At 44.4% G+C, this 19,402-nt stretch overlaps 1 protein-coding gene across 1 annotated transcript in view; it reads left to right on the top strand.

Moving 5' to 3' along the window:
* STOML3 (stomatin like 3) overlaps window positions 1-18,620 on the top strand; it is a 28,105-nt gene extending 9,485 nt beyond the window's left edge. The window contains exons 2-7 of the mRNA XM_010951467.3: window positions 9,625-9,728; window positions 9,810-9,882; window positions 12,715-12,797; window positions 14,260-14,463; window positions 16,077-16,211; window positions 17,555-18,620. Coding sequence (XP_010949769.2) covers window positions 9,625-9,728; window positions 9,810-9,882; window positions 12,715-12,797; window positions 14,260-14,463; window positions 16,077-16,211; window positions 17,555-17,779 — 824 coding nt within the window. The 3' untranslated portion in view covers window positions 17,780-18,620. The remainder of the gene's footprint in view (window positions 1-9,624; window positions 9,729-9,809; window positions 9,883-12,714; window positions 12,798-14,259; window positions 14,464-16,076; window positions 16,212-17,554) is intronic.
* The last annotated feature ends 782 nt before the right edge of the window (window positions 18,621-19,402 follow it).

The following is a 19,402-nucleotide window of genomic DNA, read 5'->3' as shown; positions in this document are numbered from 1 at the left end:
GACCTCATGCATGTGAAGTACGCACTCTGCCACTGAGCTGTACCCTCCCCTTCACGAGACTTTTTAGCTTCCCTTTGACAGGCTAAGACAGCAGCTGAGTAAATGGCATGACTGGATCTGTGTCATGGGTGGAGTATTTAAATGTGATCGTGGGTGTCCTTGGTTTTGTTTTTCGACTATAACGAAAACCTGCACTATCGCAGAACAGACAGAAAGGGGGCCTGTATGTTACAACTTCTGACTTCAGATGCTCTTGGTAATCTGTAAGCCGCAATACCAGTCCTTCTGTGAGGCTGGTGGGATACGCATGTCCTTGCCCGCCTCCTTCATGGGAACGTTAGCAAGACGCCATTCAGGTCTTCAAGCTGTACAGAAATTTCCACTCACGAATGTTGAGAGAGTGAAATGAGTAACTTGAGTCCTTGTCCTCACGCCCAGCAGGAGCCCTCTGCAGACGGTGCCTCTGGCTTGTCCCAGCTTTGGAACATCTCTTCCTGACTCCAAATTCAGTGACATCTCGAGGCTAGATCAGAAGCTACAGAATGCTCTCAGGGCTTCCCCCCGGGGCCTCGGTGTTTCTACTACACTGCTGCTCTGTAGCCTTCTTCACAGCATCCCACCCCTTTCTTTGTCTCTCTTTTCTTTTCCTCAAGAGTTAAAGTGAAGTTAATTGGAATCTTGATTGTGTCCATCTTAGACATTCCGCTCAACACTGAAGTGCAGAACAATCTTCCCGGGGAGCTTTTTAAACTCAGATTCTTGGTCCTCAGGTCTAGAAGTTCTCGTCTCTAGGTCTAGGATGGACTTGAGAGTTTGCCTCCAAATGTGTCTCCAAGCTGGTGACGTTGCCATGCTGAGACCACACTTTCAGTTGCCCAGGATCTCTTTTTAGCAAATTCTGTATTTTTCCTTAAAAATGTTCCTGACGCAAGCCGTGTTCATATTTCAGAGAAAAAGGCAGGAGGGCTGATGATTTACAGGTGATGAAAAGAGAGTGTTTCCCCGTGGGGCTTCACCTTAGAGTTTATGTTTGGTGCTTAAAATCCTTGATCCACTAGAGAAAGAACCCGAGAGCTGCTGAGAATCCATTTACTGACTGTGTCTCCACAGGATTGAAAGTGAACAGAGGAGGGGGAAGAATTTGTAACACTCCCTCCCCAGGCCCGGGGAAGGTGATGGTTCTTATTTCACACACCTTGTATTTTTCCCCTAGGATGCATCTGGTTTTTCCTGCTCTAAAAACACAAAGGACATTTTTTTTTTAACTTGACATGGTTAGTTTTGCTTTTAAAATGCTAAAGGTAGCAAAGAATAAGAAAACTGAACAGCAGGAGTCAGTCATGCTTCCATCACTCAGAATTAAGCACTGTTAATATTTTGGTTAATTTTCTTCCAATCTTTTTTCTATGCATATAGTTTTACTGAGTGGGATCATACTGTCCATATAATTTTGGATCCTACTACTTTTATTCTTTCAACAATATTCCATAGCAATGTTCTCATGTTTTTGTAACTTAAAAAAATTTTTTTTTTGATGTGATATTGTGTAGACATGTCACCGTTTGCTGAGTCACCCTTCCATAGCTTTCGGGGTGTTTTTGATCCCGCACTCTTATAAACAACACCATGGTGAGAACATCTGGGCATAAATCTTAGGGAAGAAGTAATTGTACTTGTCGTTATTGGTAGTTATTTCAGACAGAAAAGGCAGGGTGGGGAGAAAGGAGAATGACGCAAAGTAAATATTTTCTCCTTATCTGCCTCCTAGAATGGTGTGCGTGTAGGGGGTCGGGGGTGAGGCTATAAGACAGTTTATATGAAGGAGAAAATGCGAGGACATATGATTTCAGGTTAAATGACTCTCTGGAAAGCAAACAGAATCTCCTCTGATGGATCATTATTTCCAGGCAAGAAACTTCAAACAGAGCAATCAATCAGCCTGTCATGTCGCTGAGCATCACTCTTGATCAGTCAAAGCATTAAGGGTACCACGCACTTCATTCATTCACTAAAGGAGGATGTGGGCGATGAACGTGGGTCTGGAGGACACAAAGGCCGGGCAAGGCACGAAAATCCATGAGGACTTGGTGCTTTCTCTACTGCAGGGGACGTTTCTGTGCCGTTAGCATGTGGCCTAGTCACCGAGACCCAGAAGTGAGAGGCCAAAACACTGCCTCTTGAAAACCTGAATTATGGGTGGGCTAAGAGCCCGTGTGCCAAGCCTGGGCTCCGCATGGCAGGCTTGGGAGTTGCTGCTGCAGCTGACCGGTGGGGATGGCGCCCCACGGGACTCACCCCGAGGCTGCAGGGCCAGCTGCCTCTGGGGGTGGGGGTGGGAATGTGAAGAGCGCCCCCCGAGGGGGCTTTGGCCGTGCTGGCAATGCTTACGCTCTTAAGCAGAAAGGGGGAGTATAAGGTATAAAAAGTATTATTTTTATACCTTTTGGAACATTCTATTCTAAAACATATCTTAAATATTTCTTCAAAAGGCCAAATGGTCAAAAAAAAAAAAAAAGGAAACAATGTAAATGTGTCATGAAATTTATGTAACCGCTAAACTCAGATCATCTTTCTGTATTTAAAATGCAAATCTGACAGTTTAGAAAACTCTTGGGCTTATGGAATTTTGTAGTCATAGGACTAGCTCTGGTGATCACCATCTTGTTCCAATTTGGTAGTTTTGCAGCAAATCTCTCTCTTTCTCTTTCTCTCTGTCTGTCTGTCTGTCTGTCTCTTGAAGGTTTGATCTGAAAGAACTTATAAAGTCAGTGACCAGCCTCACTTTAGCAGGTAGGAACCTGCAGGAGTTAGGGTTTTATTGTAGATTCTCCTTGAAAATGTGGTTCTTGTACCTAGAGAGGAGCTTTCGTCGGCATGGACCCGATTATTCACAACAGACACTTAGAATTCTCTCCGGCAAAACAATAAATAAATAAAAACAAAACAAAACAAAAATGTCCACTGTCAAAGCAAAAGTTAAACCAAACCAAGTTAAACCCGCAAGAAAGAAAAACCTTAGTGAAGCCGATCGCCATAAAAGAGAGAAGTCAAAACTCACAAGTACTCTGAACCAACCCCACTGGAAGGAAGGGGTGTGGGGAGCGTTAAGGCTGGAGAGCACCAGTGGGAAGGTGCTGGAAGGCCTCAGGGGGTGGTCGTAGTCCCATTGTGTTTGCTGAGAAACTTCTCATGTCTTTATGACGGGGGCTGCTTTTACAGCTTGGGGTGTGGGGGCTACTGAAGTTAGGCTCCTACCATCCCATGAGACAGGGGTGCAATCTCCTTAATGGTTACATTTCAAAAGAACGGCTCCCAGGCCCTTGAGCAGGGTAGCCCTGGATTATAACACTGGCCAGAGGCTGTTTAGAAAGATTGACACCTCAAAGGGGCAGAGAAAGAATTTACAAAGAGAAGCGTTCTAAAGGAACGCTCTGAGAAAAGGGAAATGAGGGGGGCCCAGAGTCAAGGAGACTGTTTAACAGCTAGTCAAGCTGAAGGAAATGTTAAGACTGCCTTGACCAAAACATACCTCCAGGAAAATCCTAGGCAGCGGCCTGGCTGCCTCGAGGGCCTCCTGGTGTGGCTGATAACTCCTTTACGTGGAATTTCTTCAGTCCTCACAACTAATTATTATGGGCTTAACAGGAGGACACTAAGACCTCAGCAGGTTGAGTGACTGATGAAATGCCCTGGAGCTGACAAACAGAGGCGTCCCGATTAGGATTCAGGCCCCCGAACGAACGCTCTCCGTCCCTGAGAGACACTGCCTCTGGTCCGTCCGCAGGCGGGCGGTGCGGAAGGTCTTCCGTTCTCTCTCTCCCCTCCTCCTTCTGAGGATGCAGAGCAAGCAGGGAGCGTCCTCTGGTCCATGCCGAGTCATTTATCGAAGTCTGAGATACCTACAACAAGGTGCACAACTCTTAAGTGCTGGGCTTGAGAGACTGACTATACTAACAGGCAATGGCTGGACCATATATAAAAATAGAGCTCGGATCCCCACCCTGCAGCAACTGGCCCGGAAAACCAACCCCTCATCTACCATAACCAGCCCAGGAAGCCAGCCTGCTATACATCAGATTTTTATCTCTAATAACAACCAGGGAAGCTAATCAATAATCTCTCTAACAGTCAGCCCTGAATGGCCAGGACTCGTTTAATAACAGACAGCTTCCCTGCTTTTGGTTCCAGATTCCAACTTAGGACCAAGAAAAGCAAGCCAAACACGTACCCTCCAGCTAATCACATAGGATGCTCTGCTTCTGGTTCATCCACCATTAGCTTCCCCAGGCCAACAGCCTCCAATCAGGACACCGGAAGCTGACCACTTTCTCCACTATGAAGCTTTCCCAGCCCCTCTGCCTGCCTTTGAGTCTCTGTCAAGAAGCAAGTGACAGAGGCTGACACTTTAGTGACAGCAAGCTCTGAATAAGTAGCCTTTGCTTTTCTCCTTTGGCGGGGCTTTGCTTACTTCCACAGGCTCAGTGTGTAAGTCTATGTAATTACTACCATCAAGATATGCCACACTTCTGGCACCCTAAAAAGCACCCTCATCTCTTCCCAGGTAATACCCAATGGCTAAAACTCCACTACCCAGAGACAGCACGACTCTGATGGCAAACATAATAGATTAGTTTTGCCTCATCTTGAAAGAAATGATACAACATTAGTGAAATCATACGGTATGTACTCTTGAACAAGGAATCAGAAAGTACATACTCTTGTGTCTGGCTTATTTTGCCTAATATTCTGTCTATGAGATTCATCTGTACTTTGAATACAGTGGTAGTCTTGTCTTTTTTCTTTCTAAGTAGTATTCCTTTGTATGGACATACCACAATTTTATTTATTCATTCTTCTATCGATGGGCATGGGTGGCTCTTCATTTCTTGGGTTTTATGACTAGAATTGCAATGAATATTCTTGAATATGTTTTTCACCAAAATCAGCACTCATTTCTCCAAGACATTACTTAGAAGTTGAATACCAAGTCATAAAGTGTGTGTTTAGCTTTAATAGATACATCCAAACAGTTTTCCAAGATGATTGTATCAGTTTGCAGCAATGTGAGCTCCGATTGCTCCACAGTCTTGATAAAATGTGGCCTTGTCAGTGTTTTGATGTTTGCCGTTCTGGAAACCGTGTATATAATCTCATTATGAGTTTCATTTTAATTTCCCTGTAATGTACATCATTCTATGCTGGTGTTTTTAAATAATGTCCTAGTACATAGACGACTGTTTCTGCTTAGAGAGAAAATGACTATTTATAGTAACACAGATCTGTGGGCAAGGATCGCATGTGGTGTCTATCCAATATTTAAATACTGTCAACCAACCCAAATTTGGGAAATCAGCAACCAAATCACTTAGCCTGTTTTATGTTCTAAAATTCACCTCCACTTCTAATGCCGCCTAAGTGGGGTTATTGATCTAGAATATTCTTCCCTGCTTCCTAGCTGCACACGAGTTACAAATCTTGCCTTTGTGCTTACCCGCGTCCTAGAGGGTATTTAAGTCCCCTCTGGTGCCATGGGCTGCATCTCAGCTCTAGGAACGAGGCCCCAGGGGCATGTCTCTACAACTGAAGCTCTGTTTTGCCTCACTGCTTAAGTCGATAAAGGTAGATGCGAACTACCGTCAGTTTGTGGAACTTGTGGGTACCGCTTTATTTAAAGAGAGGTTCAGGTGATGGTGACAACACTAACCAGAGAGTTTTCTGGCTGCAAAAGGAAGGGTTGACCTTAGTTGTCTCTAAAGTCCTTCCAGGCGACGTCCCAGCGTCGGCAGCGCTGAGCCCCAGGTTCTGTGCGTAGTTCCCTTTTTGCAGATTGAGGGAAAGCTGTTCCCCAGGCATTTCTGCTGCTCTTCATCACAGGGGCGTGCAGGGGGGACCCCCACTCACTTCACCAGCTGTACACATCCGAGAAGGATGCGCAGCAGAGCAGGGCCTTGTAATCACCCCCGTCCATGTGGTCTCTTTCCCTGCCGGACATGAACTCTTGTCGGAAAGTTCCCCATTCTCCTCTCCTTTGTATCCACGGCTCTTGCAGCACAGTGGCTGGCGTGGAACTGGTAAAATAGGTGTTAAATAGATGAATGAGAAGCCGGGGCAATTTTCTGGGGGTGGCAAAGTCCAGTTCTCCCCCAGGAAGGAATGTGATGATAGCTTTCTGGTATGATGACAATTACCCACTGAGAAACACCCTTCCGTCCGTGGATTGGGATAAAGCAGGAGATGATCAGATGCGCTCTGGGCTTTGTGGCTAACAGGGAGGTGGTACGGCCCCTTTTTTTTCCTTCATCCCCTCAAAGGAATGGCGGAGGGAAGCCTCTGGCAGGATCCTTGTGTAGGCTGAGGTAAAGGGGTACAGGAGGTTTCTGAAGATCCTTTGTAATGCAATCCCAGTATTTCCTTTGAAGCAGAATTGCAATCCTCAAATAGGACCTCTCAGCACAGCATTCTGGTTTTAACTGCAGGAGGGTTGGTGGGGGAGAGAGGAGGGAGAACAAAGGTTGACTGAAAAGACCTGATTTCCCCCAAGATGCAGGAGAAGTGCTTTGTGCTCCCCCCGAGCTGCAGAGCCCTGCAGGGAAGCCCACAGCCCCACTTCAGCCGGCTGCTAATGACACCCCCAGGCTCCACCAGTCCTCCCAGTAACATCGGCCTCGGTCATTCAGATGCTCAAGTGTAAATCTTGGAAGATTACTCGTGTCCTCAGCTCTGTCCTCTCTCGCACATTTAGTACTTAGCAGAGCCTCGCTGGCAGGTAATGGTGCAAGGGCTACTAGGGGCTGCCGGAGCTCCTGTAGGTCAGGGCAGTCTTCTCTGCGACAGGCACTTGCTTATGCAGCTTAGTGTTAAGGCTGTAGCTAGTTTGGGCCTGTCTGGGGCTTGCCCAGGACGCAAAGTGGAGCTGATGTCCTTGCTGGAGGCCCAGCTGCCTGTGTGTGTGCAGCACTGGTGGTCACAGCCTCAACACCCCGAGGCTCCTGAATCCCAAACATGGCAGTGTCAGCGGGGAGGGAACACACCAAAGGGGGCAGGGAACGTGCTGCTTTTTCTGTGGGTTCGTCAAGATGCCAGGGAAGTGCAAATTGTCCGGGAGAGGCGTGTACAGGCACAGTTATTGTTGCCTTGTTTGTAAAGGCACAATTGCAAGGAACACTATTACCCATCTATGGGAGAATGGCTAAATAAACTGAGTTACAAATTTAGGCTAGAAGGCAGTAATTAAGAAGAATGAGATTACATCTGTAAAGACATGGAAATATCTCCAAAATAGATTCAATTTTTTTAAAAAGAAAGTAGAAACTTAGATACAGTGTGATGCCAATTCTCACAAAATCTACAAATCTAAACCAAGTGTTTTCTTGTTCTTTTTTTTTTAAATTGCAGTACAGTCAATTACAATGTGTCAATCTCTGGTGTGCAGCACAATGTCCCAGTCATGCATATACATGCATATGTTCATTTTCATATTTTTTCCATTAAAGGTTATTCCAAGATATTTAAGTTATTTAAGCCAGAAAGAGAAAGAATAAACCAAGTGTTTTGTAACTGCAGATGCATGTATGTAAATACATAGGAACGGGTCTATAAGGACATATACCAAATGGATAACTATGGAAACTTTCTAGATAAAAGTGGACTGAAAAGAGGATGGTCAGGGGGCTTTTAGTTTTGTCTGTATTGCTTGGAGCTTTTTAAACAATGAGCTGTATCATCATTAATAATTTTTAAAAGAACTAATACATAAAATACAACAAAGTTTCGATGAGAAGACACAAAATGTCTTTTTACCCTGCCTAGTGATAGCCTGATCCACCTCAATGTGGATTTTGCAAAGTGATATTTTGGAAATGTAAACTTTGGCCTATGCATTACTGTTATTGAGTATCTTCGTGTGTATTTAAAGCCTGTAAAAGGATATTTGCACTCAAAAGTTTTTAATATGAAATATGTCTCTAAAACTTAGATGCCTTTCGCTTGTGAGAATGTCACAATTGTGAAGACTGAAAAGATCCAGTGAGGACAGGGCACGTGGGAACAGGCCGAGCATCACGGTGCACTGTTGACGAGAGTAAACGTTGGGTCAAACTCTTTGAGGGGCACTTACCATCAACCAAAATTGTAAATATTAATCCCTTAGACCTAACACCTCCACTGCCAGGAATTCGTCCTACACAAGGGCACAAAAACACTCATTAAAAAGGACTCATCACAGCATTACCTGTAAGAGCAAAACCTTAGAACCTTTGCAAATATTCCTAAGTTGGTGTTTGCCAACAAACCAGCAGCAGTAAAATGAATAGATGAGGATGAATCTGAGGTGGTATCAGCGAGGCTCAGTGACTGCTGTAGTTGGATAGGGCAGAGGCAATGGTGACCCTGCACCTCCAGGCTGGACCACAGTGTGCCTGGCTAAGGCGTTATCTGAGACAGAGATGGTGTGGAGTGTTTGTGGCATTACCTGAGCGGAGTCACCCAGCCAATGTGATTAGTTCCAGTGCTTGTGTAGAGAACATGGAATCAACTGGAGGAAGTCAAGGGGTGAGGATGGGACTGGTTACCAAGAAGAGGAGAACAAGAAGGAGCAAGGATTAAAAAGAAGGTGAAACAGTAAATATAAAGAATTCTAAGGTGCAAGGATCAGCTAGACCAGGATGCTTTACAAACAAGAATTCTAAGACTTGAGAAACTATGTAATTGATATGATTCAAGCTACAAAGATTGGGATGGTTGAAGTGTGATTTGAACTTAGTCTCATCTTTTTCCAGGCAATATTTGTGAAGCCCAAACACCCCTGTTATGGTAATATGTGATTAGCAAAAAGACAGCTGATATATTGAGCTGATGTGACAAAATTCCATGAGAAGTCAGAAATGTCAAATATCCATGTCTGGCAAGTCCCCGTAATAGCCATCAATCTGTAACATGGGGATAAGTGTAGTGATACACATTTACTAAGGTGGATAGTAATGTGTGGGTCAGGTACCACGTGTAAATCATCTCGTTTACTCTTCATCAAATCCTTCAAGGTAGGTAATTTCTATGCCCATCCTACAGATGAAGAAACGGATGCTCAGTAAGACTGAGTGTCTGCCCTGAGACCACAGCATTGGTAAATTAGAGAGAGCTCATAGAAACTCGTTCGGAGGGCCCTTCAAAATGTTGTTTACTTTTGCCACATGCTCTCCTCTGGGGATAATAGGACCTACCCGTCTGCCCCAGAGGTTGCCTGGACTGCACCTGGAGAATTCTGGCGGTCCAGGAATCTGTCTTCTAAAGTGGCACCTTGATGATTCTGATGTGGGTAGTTTTACGTGTTTTGAGAATCGTAAGCTGTGGCAACCCTGCGTAAATGTAACGGTAATTGTTATTGACGGCTACGAGGCTTTTCTTGGCAGGGACAGGTCAGTTTTCATCTGAAAACCTGAGTGCATATTGTCCGTGTGTGTGTGTGTGGGGGGGTTTACTGCAGGCATGAGTGTGTGCGGATGCAGGTTGCTTCCCCAGCCCGGTCCGGGCGTGGCCAGGCCCCTGGGCGGTGTCACCGTCCACGCAGCCGCGTGGCTTTTCTAAGAACCACGTCAGTTACAGGCTCGCCTCCCTTCTATTTTCTAGGCATCAAGAGTAAACGGCTCGGGGTGTGTGGCTGGGTCCTGTTTTCCCTTTCTTTGCTGTTGATGATCATTACCTTCCCTGTCTCCATATGGATATGCTTGAAGGTAACACCCTGGGAGATTGATTGGGCTCGTTACCTGAGCTGATAGACCATTAGGACTAAATGCTCTCGCTTAATCTCTTAGGTTATTAAGGAGTACGAACGGGCTGTTGTATTCCGACTGGGACGCATCCAAGCTGACAAGGCCAAGGGACCAGGTATGACGCTGCGGCTGCTTCTGACGAGGGTCGTGGGCACCTGTTACTGCTACCAAAAATTTCCCTGGATGTGTCTGATGAGCAGAAATAAAATCACAGGAAGCGGGGCCCTTGCCTTTCTGCACAATTGAAGGATGTCGTCCTCCTGTGCAAGTTAATGGGAGTGACCACTAGACCACTAGCTTGGGAGTTTGGAAATCTGGACCTGTTTTCTAACACTCTTGAGAGCTTCTGTGAACATGAGCAGAGAGCAGCTCTGGTTATGACGACTGGACGTCACATATTTCCAGGGCCACAGGGAGAATGAAGGAAGATGGAGAGGAGGGGACAAGTGGCTGAGGGAGACAATTATGTTACTCAGGGAGAGTATTCCGGGAGCTGGTTTTTGATTCTCACTCTCCGAAAGAACTAACAGAAAAGTGAAAGACAATTTCCTCTCTTGGCAAGTAGATGAATAGAAACACAAAACTGGAAGGCACTGTACAGTGCCTTTTGTCAGATGTGGTCTTTATTTCCATCCTTTCTCTACAACCTTAGAATAAAAAAAAGTCCCAAACTCTTCATGTCAAAAAAGGATGAGATTTTCTTTTGTGGGGTGTTGAGAGGGGAGAGGTATCCGTACTAAAACTCCCCAGAAGTAAGATATTGATTTAATACTCACAATTTCTCCTGGTGTGTATTTAGTTGAACCTTAAGAAATTGCTAATGTCTGGTTGTTTTTTTAAAGAATGATTTCTTTTTTTTAATTAAAAATTTTTTTTTATTTTGCAGGGAGTAATTTTGTTTATTTATTTATTTATTTATTTATTTACTTATTTATTTACTTACTTACTTATTTAATGTAGGTACTGGGGATTGAACCTAGGACCTTGTGCATGCTAAGCACATACTTCTACCACTGAGGTATACCCTCCTCCCTGCTAATGTCTGTTTTTGACTCACCAAAACGGGAATTTCATATGATAGATTCTAAGATTCTTGAAAGGAGAGGTTATCAAAATAACATCTTGAAAGGAACATGGAAATGAATAGTTAATTCCTATACTTCTCTGATAACATTTGTTTTCTGTCTCCTCATATGATGTATTTGAGTAAAATCATTCTCCTGAACTGTGGGATCTCTGGGGGCAGGAACTTCCTTATTCCCTCTGTGTGCTCTGCGTTTGGCCATGAGGCATGCAGGCACTCAGGTATCTGTTACATAAAAAAATATACGAGAAACTTCAAAAGGAGAAGCCTGTTACAGATACTTAGCCACTTCAAGTAGCATAATCCTACTTGTCTAATAAAGAACCGAAGAGAAAGAGCAAGCATTGCTTACTCTGGATATTTTTATGAGTTTGTCAAAGTACAAGTGTTAGAATCCTCCATCCGAGGAATAACAGAACAAAGTTAACCCCTTCCTCATCGTGTTTCGTTTGATGGGGCCAAGATTATAACTTAGCATAAAACTGGATTTGAGCTAAGCACAAAAGCCACAACTTGAAGGACTCTAGAGAAAAGTCTCTTTTAAATGCATTTCCCCAGAAGGTTTCACCACTAAATGTCCCAGGATAACTACTCTCGTCATATGTGTCTCTGGGGCTAATGAGTTACCTCAGAATGTCATGAGGGCCAGAAGGAAACAGGCCAAATGACTAAGGGAAAACCTCTCCACTTCTGTAAGTAGAAATTATTCTCTAATAATAAAACTATTCGTAATAAGAACTGCTCCTTCTTGAACACTTAAAACATGCCTGGCACTGTGATTTAGTGTTTTATTTCATTGTCTTGTTGACTCATGCTTAATCTGCACTACTGTCTTATGGATATTAGGTAACTGATGCTCAGAAAAATTAGATGAATGTTCCGCAGTCACGCGATAGTAACTGGTAGGGCTGGGTGTTAATTCTCTCTAGTTCTAAGGGCCATGATCTTAGCCAGTGACTTAGGACCAACAACATGAAGTCATCCTCACTACAAGTCTCAGAAAGATTTAGAGACCAACAGAGAGAAAGCACCTTAGCAGCATGTTCTGTTGACGGTACCAGCCCTTGGCATGGTACTCAACCTAAAAAGTTGTTTCTTCTTTGAAAATAAAACCGAAGAGCATAAAATCTTTCTGGTAAATGGAAATGGATTGGTGCCCCCATCTTTCTGGCATGCCTTGTGGTTCTCTTCTTTGTAACTCTTGCTGTAGAGAACATTCAGCAGGGTAAGTTAAGGAGTCATAGGAGCCTCAGTGAGTTTCCTTAGCCTTTCCTTCACCCAGGCCAATACTTTACAACTTGGAGAGAAGCAAAATGTTTATGATTGAAGAATGCCATTGTATGCAAACCAGAAAACAGCCACAGAGAGATGACAAATTTTGTAATACATTGGTTCTAAGGACACTGAAATCCTGGGAAGATTTTAATTCTAACATTCCTTCAGTACTAATGCAGATCAATGAGAATGTTGATAGTCACTGATACTCAAGGTCAAAAGTCTACTGCTTGAATCTTTTATACACATACCTTTAACATGGGAAACCAATTTCCAAAATATCCTTTTAAATAAATGTCAAAGTCAACACTTGGATATAAGTAGGTTGAATTTTTACAAAAGAAAATCTAAAAATTAAATGTCAAGAATTTTTAGTTCTTTTCAAAAGATTTTAATTCCTAGGGAACCACTTTTTTTTTTAAGTCATTGACTGATGGGAGGAAATAATTTCCCCAAAGTGTACATACTGAAGGCCATCTGAAAAGTATTTATAGTCCCATGAAAATAATGTATTTTACAGCCAGGAGACAATGTGTTGAAGTTACTTTCAATAGGGTGAAATTTTAAACCATATTTTTTTTTCCGTAGGTTTGATTCTGATCCTGCCCTGCATAGACGTGTTTGTCAAGGTTGATCTCCGGACTGTTACTTGCAACATTCCTCCACAGGAGGTAATGCTGATCAAAGATATGTTTCTGGAAGTAAACCAACATCTTCCCTATTACATGGACAATTGAGATTTTATAGTAGGTTTTTAAACCATAAAGGGAAGGAGGAACTGAATTCTTAAATATCCGCTTAAGGAATCCTAGGTGGCTCCTGAAACTGCTGGGCTTTTGGTTTCACCAAATGGGAATGAAGCCAAGGGCAAGGGCTGAATTGCTGGAAGATTTGGAGTATCTGGGTGGGAGAAAGTCTGAGAGAAGAGAGAGAAGGGATACAGATGGCAGAGAAGCTGGGATGCAGAATGACAGAGCAGATGCTTGGAAGTCTGATAAATCATTGTACGAAGGGGCTGAAATTAATTCGGTGTATGTCAGTGGCTGGTGATGATATTATCTTCTCCATCACCTTCTCAGAAAATTTCTTAGTAATATCAATATCCCTTGCCTCTCTGCTTTACAATCTTTTGTGTGTTTGGATGCAACTAAGTTGGGGCTGGCGTGGGGAAAGAGCAGACATTGCACAGAGCCCACCTGCAATTGGATTCCAAATAATTATTTTCAATTCCTAAAGTATTTCAACTGAATGATGCAAACCAGTAACTGGGTAATAAGAAAGAGAAACAGACTTACTAATAATCATGCCACTTTCTGATAAACAAAATGATCCAGGAAGAGGAAAGAAAATGTGTGAGAGGGCAAAGAGGATGAGAGGTGGGAAAATCAACATTTATGAGTATATGTTAAGTTTTTCTCTCTGGTCCAGAAAACTCAGTCAAGACCCCACAATGGTGTCTGCTCCTTCTCACGGGAATGGCAGAGTACTTACTTTAGAATTCAGCCCTAATCCTAAGAAAGCATGGGATGCTTAGGGACTATCATGTTTACTATTGCTCCATGGTAAACAGTGCCAGGTGGGAGAAGGTGGTCCTAGGTTCTCCTTCGGTGGTACCGCCAGAAATCTCATTGTCTCCAAAGTACATCGTCCTGTTAAATGCAGAGCCTCTATAAAGCTAAATCGATTTTTCTTTATTGGAACATAGAACATGGTCTCTGGTGCCATCTATGTTTTTTAAGAAGCACTGCTATTCATCAAGCTTGATGAAACAGAACCAGAAAGTTTTCAGGTATCAGGGAAACAGGTTGTTCTTCCTCTATTTACAAGGTAGAATTCTGGCAGGAACTCTACTATTGCATTTTAAAAATGGAAATAACCATTCTCGCCTCTGACTATGGGAAGTAAGACTTCCCTAAGATGAAGTTACAGAGGTAGGTACAGAGCATACCTGTGTAGTAATTTTGTTATCAACTAGGATGATAGTATATTGAAGCCAGGACAGATTTGGGGTGATGCTGGCATAAGTTGCCATTAATGCTCTCCTCCGGTGGACAGGGCTCTGGGGCTGGCTAACCCTTTGTTGAGTATTGTGAAAGTCATAAGCATGTGATTGTCCACGTTCTTGCTCTCCAGATCCTCACCAGAGACTCTGTGACCACTCAAGTGGATGGCGTGGTCTATTACAGAATCTATAGCGCTGTTTCGGCAGTGGCAAATGTCAACGATGTCCACCAAGCCACATTTCTGCTGGCTCAGACCACTCTGAGAAATGTCTTAGGGACACAGACTTTGTCCCAAATCTTAGCTGGCCGAGAAGAGATCGCCCATAGCATCCAGGTAAAGACACCAAGAACCTTCATCTTTAATCTGCTTATTTGATTATCAGTGATAATCAAATATTGGCAGTTCAAGGCACCCCCTCATGGGTGCGCGCGCACACACGCAGCTGCCCTAAACAGATGGGTCTCCGGTTGGGATTTCACTTCTTTATAATCATGAGGTCCAGATTTAAATATCTGAGTGGAAGAGGGGAGCTGTTGGAATTGCGCTCCGTATCCATTTTCTTTGGAATTCAAAATTATGAATTAGCATACACATTAGCCTTTTCCAAAAAGGTTAGAGACCAGATTTCTTTTTAGTTTAGATCACTCTAGAGGAAGGGTTGCCATTTCTCAGGCAGCCCGTGTATTCCTGCGTTTCAGTGGACCATGAAAGTTAGAAGAGGATTTGATTGAGACAGCACAGGACTGTCATTGCTGGGAAATCTGACTTCTTGCAACTAATATCAATAATGATATTAATAGTAATCATAATTATTATGCTGATGAGGATGTAGCGGGGCCATCTCACTTCCGGTAGACCCTAGATTATAGACAATCACATTTCTGCATTTTCCTAAATCAATTACATTTTCATTCTGAGCCTGCCCTCAGTAAGTTACAAGGGAAATTCAACTTTGGTTCTTCTTGGCATCTCCCCCAGTCCCTACGGTGGTGCCAAGTCCCCAGGTTTTACAAGATAATATCAGTTCTGCATGATAACTCTCCATGTCATTTTAAGAACTCCACAAGTTTGACGACTCAGATGTTTCCCCATCGCAGTCAGGTCACTGACTTCTTGTGGTGTCCCCCCATCTCCTGGGGCTCTGCAGGGATCAAGGAAAGGCCAGGGCTCTCTCGCTATATGGCGTCACAGAGATCTCTGCTCTTTCCCTTTGAGGGAACTACCCACCGGATCTCACTGTTTCTCAGGGCATCCTGTCTTATCCCTCCCGCTCCAGGATAACCAGCAAGGTATCTTCAACGGTCTTAAGCTTTCAAAAAGGATAAGGATATCTTGATTTTAGGCTTCTTCTGCTCTAAAAAATATGCCTTGCTCCCTGTTTAAAACTGGCCACAGTGCAGAGGTTAAACAGAGCAAGACAGATAATATCTCCAAAAGCACCCGGTGCTGTTATGTACTGAGTCATTGCTAGGTACTGATAGATAACTTACATGTATTATCTCCAATCCTCATGACAGTCCTGAAGGAAAATCTCTTACAGATGTGAAAACTGAGAATCAGAAAGGTTAAGTAACTGGCCCAATGATTCACAGCAGCAAATGGACAAAAGTCATTGCTGTCTGCTTGATGACAGTGACAAGAAAATTTCGCGTATTTGCACGAAGCTAGACAGACACTTCAGTAGGAACAGTTTGGGGGTGGACCCGCTGAGTGACCACCCATTAAAAGACCTATCAAGTTTTGTTTCTGAATCCATCCTGAGATTTACTTCAGTTCCAGGAAGTGAGCAGTAAGTCCTATTCCCTTCCCACACTGTCTCGCTCCAAATGCTGACCATACAAAAGGAGAGAAGGAAGAGGATTTTCCTGCATATGTAAAATATATTAGGAACCTAGATCACTGCACCTGTTGTCTGATCAGTGTCCTTTCTTTTGATTTGGAAACAGACCTTACTGGACGATGCCACCGAGCTGTGGGGGATCCGGGTGGCCCGAGTGGAAATCAAAGACGTCAGGATCCCCATCCAGCTGCAGAGGTCCATGGCGGCCGAGGCCGAGGCCACCCGGGAAGCCAGGGCCAGGGTAAGGGCGCGTCCGTCTGCACTGGAGGGCGGGCCGCCCAGCCTTGGAGCAGACAAGGGTGGAGCTTGCAAGGAAACTCAGGCTCTCTCAATTATTTTGATAAGAAGAGGGTTCTTTTTCACAGTTTTTACTGAGAATTTACCCCTGAATTAAAAGGTGTTGGGGAACTTAATGTACCTAAAGGAAGCTTGATAATAGGTCTTGGGTCAAGGGTGCTCAGCCATATATCCAGTGGCTTAGCAAGGTGGATCCCCACCTCCGGCCGTACAGCAGAGTCCTCTAGAGAGAAATGAGCAAAGCAGACACCAATTCCCAGGTCTCACCCCTGACTCAGTGAAGCAGAGTCCCCGGTGGGCCCAGGAACCTGCATTTTTATAAAGCTGTTTATTCTGGTGTAGCAACTTGGTGCCTGTCTTTTGAGCATCCTCCTTCTAGTGCGTTAAGTGAACTGGATTTTCAGGAGAAGGGGGGGATGGCTACAACCCAGGTTAGAATTACAAAATGTGAGCACAGCTTGGCCTCGAGTGTTCTTGACTCTGTTGGATCCATAGCCTTCGTGTCTGTGTGGAAGGGTTTCCTGAAGTATCACAAACCAACCAAGATTAGAAACCTTCGTGCACACCTTTGGAATCTTACTTGGGAGTCGAGGAAGGTTTTCTTCTGCTTATCCCTCTGGTTTGTTTGCTGAGCTCCAGCAGCTTCTGAGTAGTGGACCGAGGAGGTGCTTTTACCACACGGGCAGCGAGTGCCCACGGACGGGACAGCCGAGATCCAAGTCATTCTCGGGCACCCTGAGCACCACAAGAGAGCAGGGAACTTAAGAGATTCCCAGTGAGGGTTTGCAGACTGGTCCTTGCTGCTGCTTGTAATCAAGAGTGGGGAGAACCTGAAACAATTCTTAAGAATGAGACAAAGTTAACAGAACAAATTTATAATATCTATGATAAGTAAAAACGACAGAAAAACGCCAACTGGAGGCCTTGCATTTCAGGCTTTTCTGAAAACGAAGGCAGCGAATGGCGAGGCTCCAGGTGATTCAGGAGCATCACTAGTGTGGATGGACCCGTACCTGCTCGGGTTAAAGGCGATGCTTTGATTTTGTTTGAAAATGACACCTAGGGACTCACAGTTTATAAGCTGTCTCCCTGCTTCCTGCAGCCTCCTCCAATGTCTCTAATCACATTAGGATGTGAAACTCTTATCCTTGCCAGAGAATTAAGGAGATGAAACACGTGTGGCCAAGCAGGGGCTGGGAGAGAGTTACCAGGAGAGATCCCGAAAAAGAAAGCGCAGGTCACAGTTGTAAACTTCATTTCTGAAGACTTTTATTTCTGTCGTTTTAGGTCCTGGCAGCAGAAGGGGAAATGAATGCTTCTAAATCTCTGAAGTCAGCCTCCATGGTGCTGGCCGAGTCCCCCATAGCGCTCCAGCTGCGTTACCTGCAGACCTTGACCACCGTCGCCACCGAGAAGAACTCCACCATTGTGTTCCCTCTGCCCATGAATATTCTGGAGGGCATTGGTGGCATCAGCTATGACAACCACAAGAAGGTCCCTAACAGAGCCTGAGGTCCTCCCGCTGCAGCCAGCCCTTGCGTACCCGTTCCTATGGAGAACCCAGTAGTTAGAAGTGTCAAGAATTTCAACACTATTCAGAGTATAACCCCACAGCTGGAATAGCATTAGCAGGGAAACGCTGTAGACGCTCTAGGAAAAGGAAAAGGGGAAAAGAAGGGTTGTGTACTACTTTTATTTTTAAGAACATAAAAGAACTGCATTCTTCTTATTCTAGTCAATGAGTAGGTGTCCCTGACTTACAGCAGGAACCTTCTTGCAGTAGGGGAAGGAAATCTTTGGGTGGCTGTGACTAAGATTTCAGAGTTACTTTTTGATGGGTTTAAGAAGCACTCCAGATAATCTGCAAAGTAACCCAGGCCTCATATGTAGGCTGGCTATTTGCTTTATCATTCCAAAGTAATTATTTGTTAAATTTCCAATAGTTGGAGCAAAACCCCACAGTGCTTAAAATTAGGATTGATTTTGATGGTAAAGACTAAAGAGGCACTGAGGCTCCCAGCTGCAATCTTATCCCTGCCGCCCCCTCCCCAGGCAGACCGCACTCGGCTTTACCTGGGGGTGGTGGCCCATCCCAGCCTCCCGGCACCCTTGTCAGGGGGGCGCACAAGGCATAACGAGGCTGCAAGCTCCAGTCAGTTTATCTGCTCACAAGTGAGAACGCTTGTAGAAGGTCTTGTTGGTTGAAATCACTGGGGAACCTTCGCCTGTGGACCTCATGTTTTCACTCTATCGTGGCTCCCAAGAGCCACGAGTAATCAAGAATTGTTTGTAAATTCTATTCTCCCCCGCTAAACCCCCAAAATCATCAACAACAAAAAACTTATTAAAAATAAAGAAGCCATAGAAAGTGAACGTATTTAATTTGTTGCCACGGTGCAGTTTTCTTTGGGGGTCCATTCTGAGCAATGGGCTAGAACTTTTTTAAGTTTCCATTGATTGACTGTCTGCTACGTGTTACACTGTGCTCAGCCCCTTATAAATACTAAGAAGTGTCCTTTTTCACAGATGATGTCGAGAAGTGATGCCGAGAGGTTGAATAGCTTGTCCATGGTCCTTCAGCTAGTGAGTGTTGGGTTAGGATTTAAAACCACGTCTAACTCCAGAGATCTTGCTCTTAACCATCCTTGAGTTTTACTGGGAGGAGGCGGGTGGGAGAGGCAGTCAGAGCCATTACATTTGCTTTTTTTGCCTTTAATACCGGTCTTTTAGGTTCTAGAAGCCTGGGTGCCCACTATGGTTTTCCACTGTGTCTAGGACTGTGAGAGCATGCACACGTGTGTGTACACCAACTTCCCACACACCTCACGCTGCTTTTCAGGCTCCACACACACTCCCCATGCAACCTCCCACCCTCAGTTCCTCTGCCTCGCTATCCCCACATCCCTGCTCCATCCCTCACGCTCATTCTGTCCACATCCCTGTGTCACTTCTCGGTGTCTGGAAAGAAAGGTGCAGTAGTTACCCTGGGAGGCTCAGGAACAAACAAATTTCAGTGGCTCCACACAAAATAAGTTCATTTCTTTCTCATCCAACAGTCCTGTCGTGAGGGGCTCAGGCAGGTGGTTCTCCTGCATAGGACCTTTCAGGGACCCACATCAGTGCACAAAAGCCTCC

Source organism: Camelus bactrianus, chromosome 14 (assembly GCF_048773025.1).
Source record: "Camelus bactrianus isolate YW-2024 breed Bactrian camel chromosome 14, ASM4877302v1, whole genome shotgun sequence".
NCBI classification, from domain to species: Eukaryota; Metazoa; Chordata; class Mammalia; order Artiodactyla; family Camelidae; genus Camelus; species Camelus bactrianus.
Note: the sequence above shows the minus strand (reverse complement) of the source record. Positions and strands in the feature narration are given on the sequence as shown.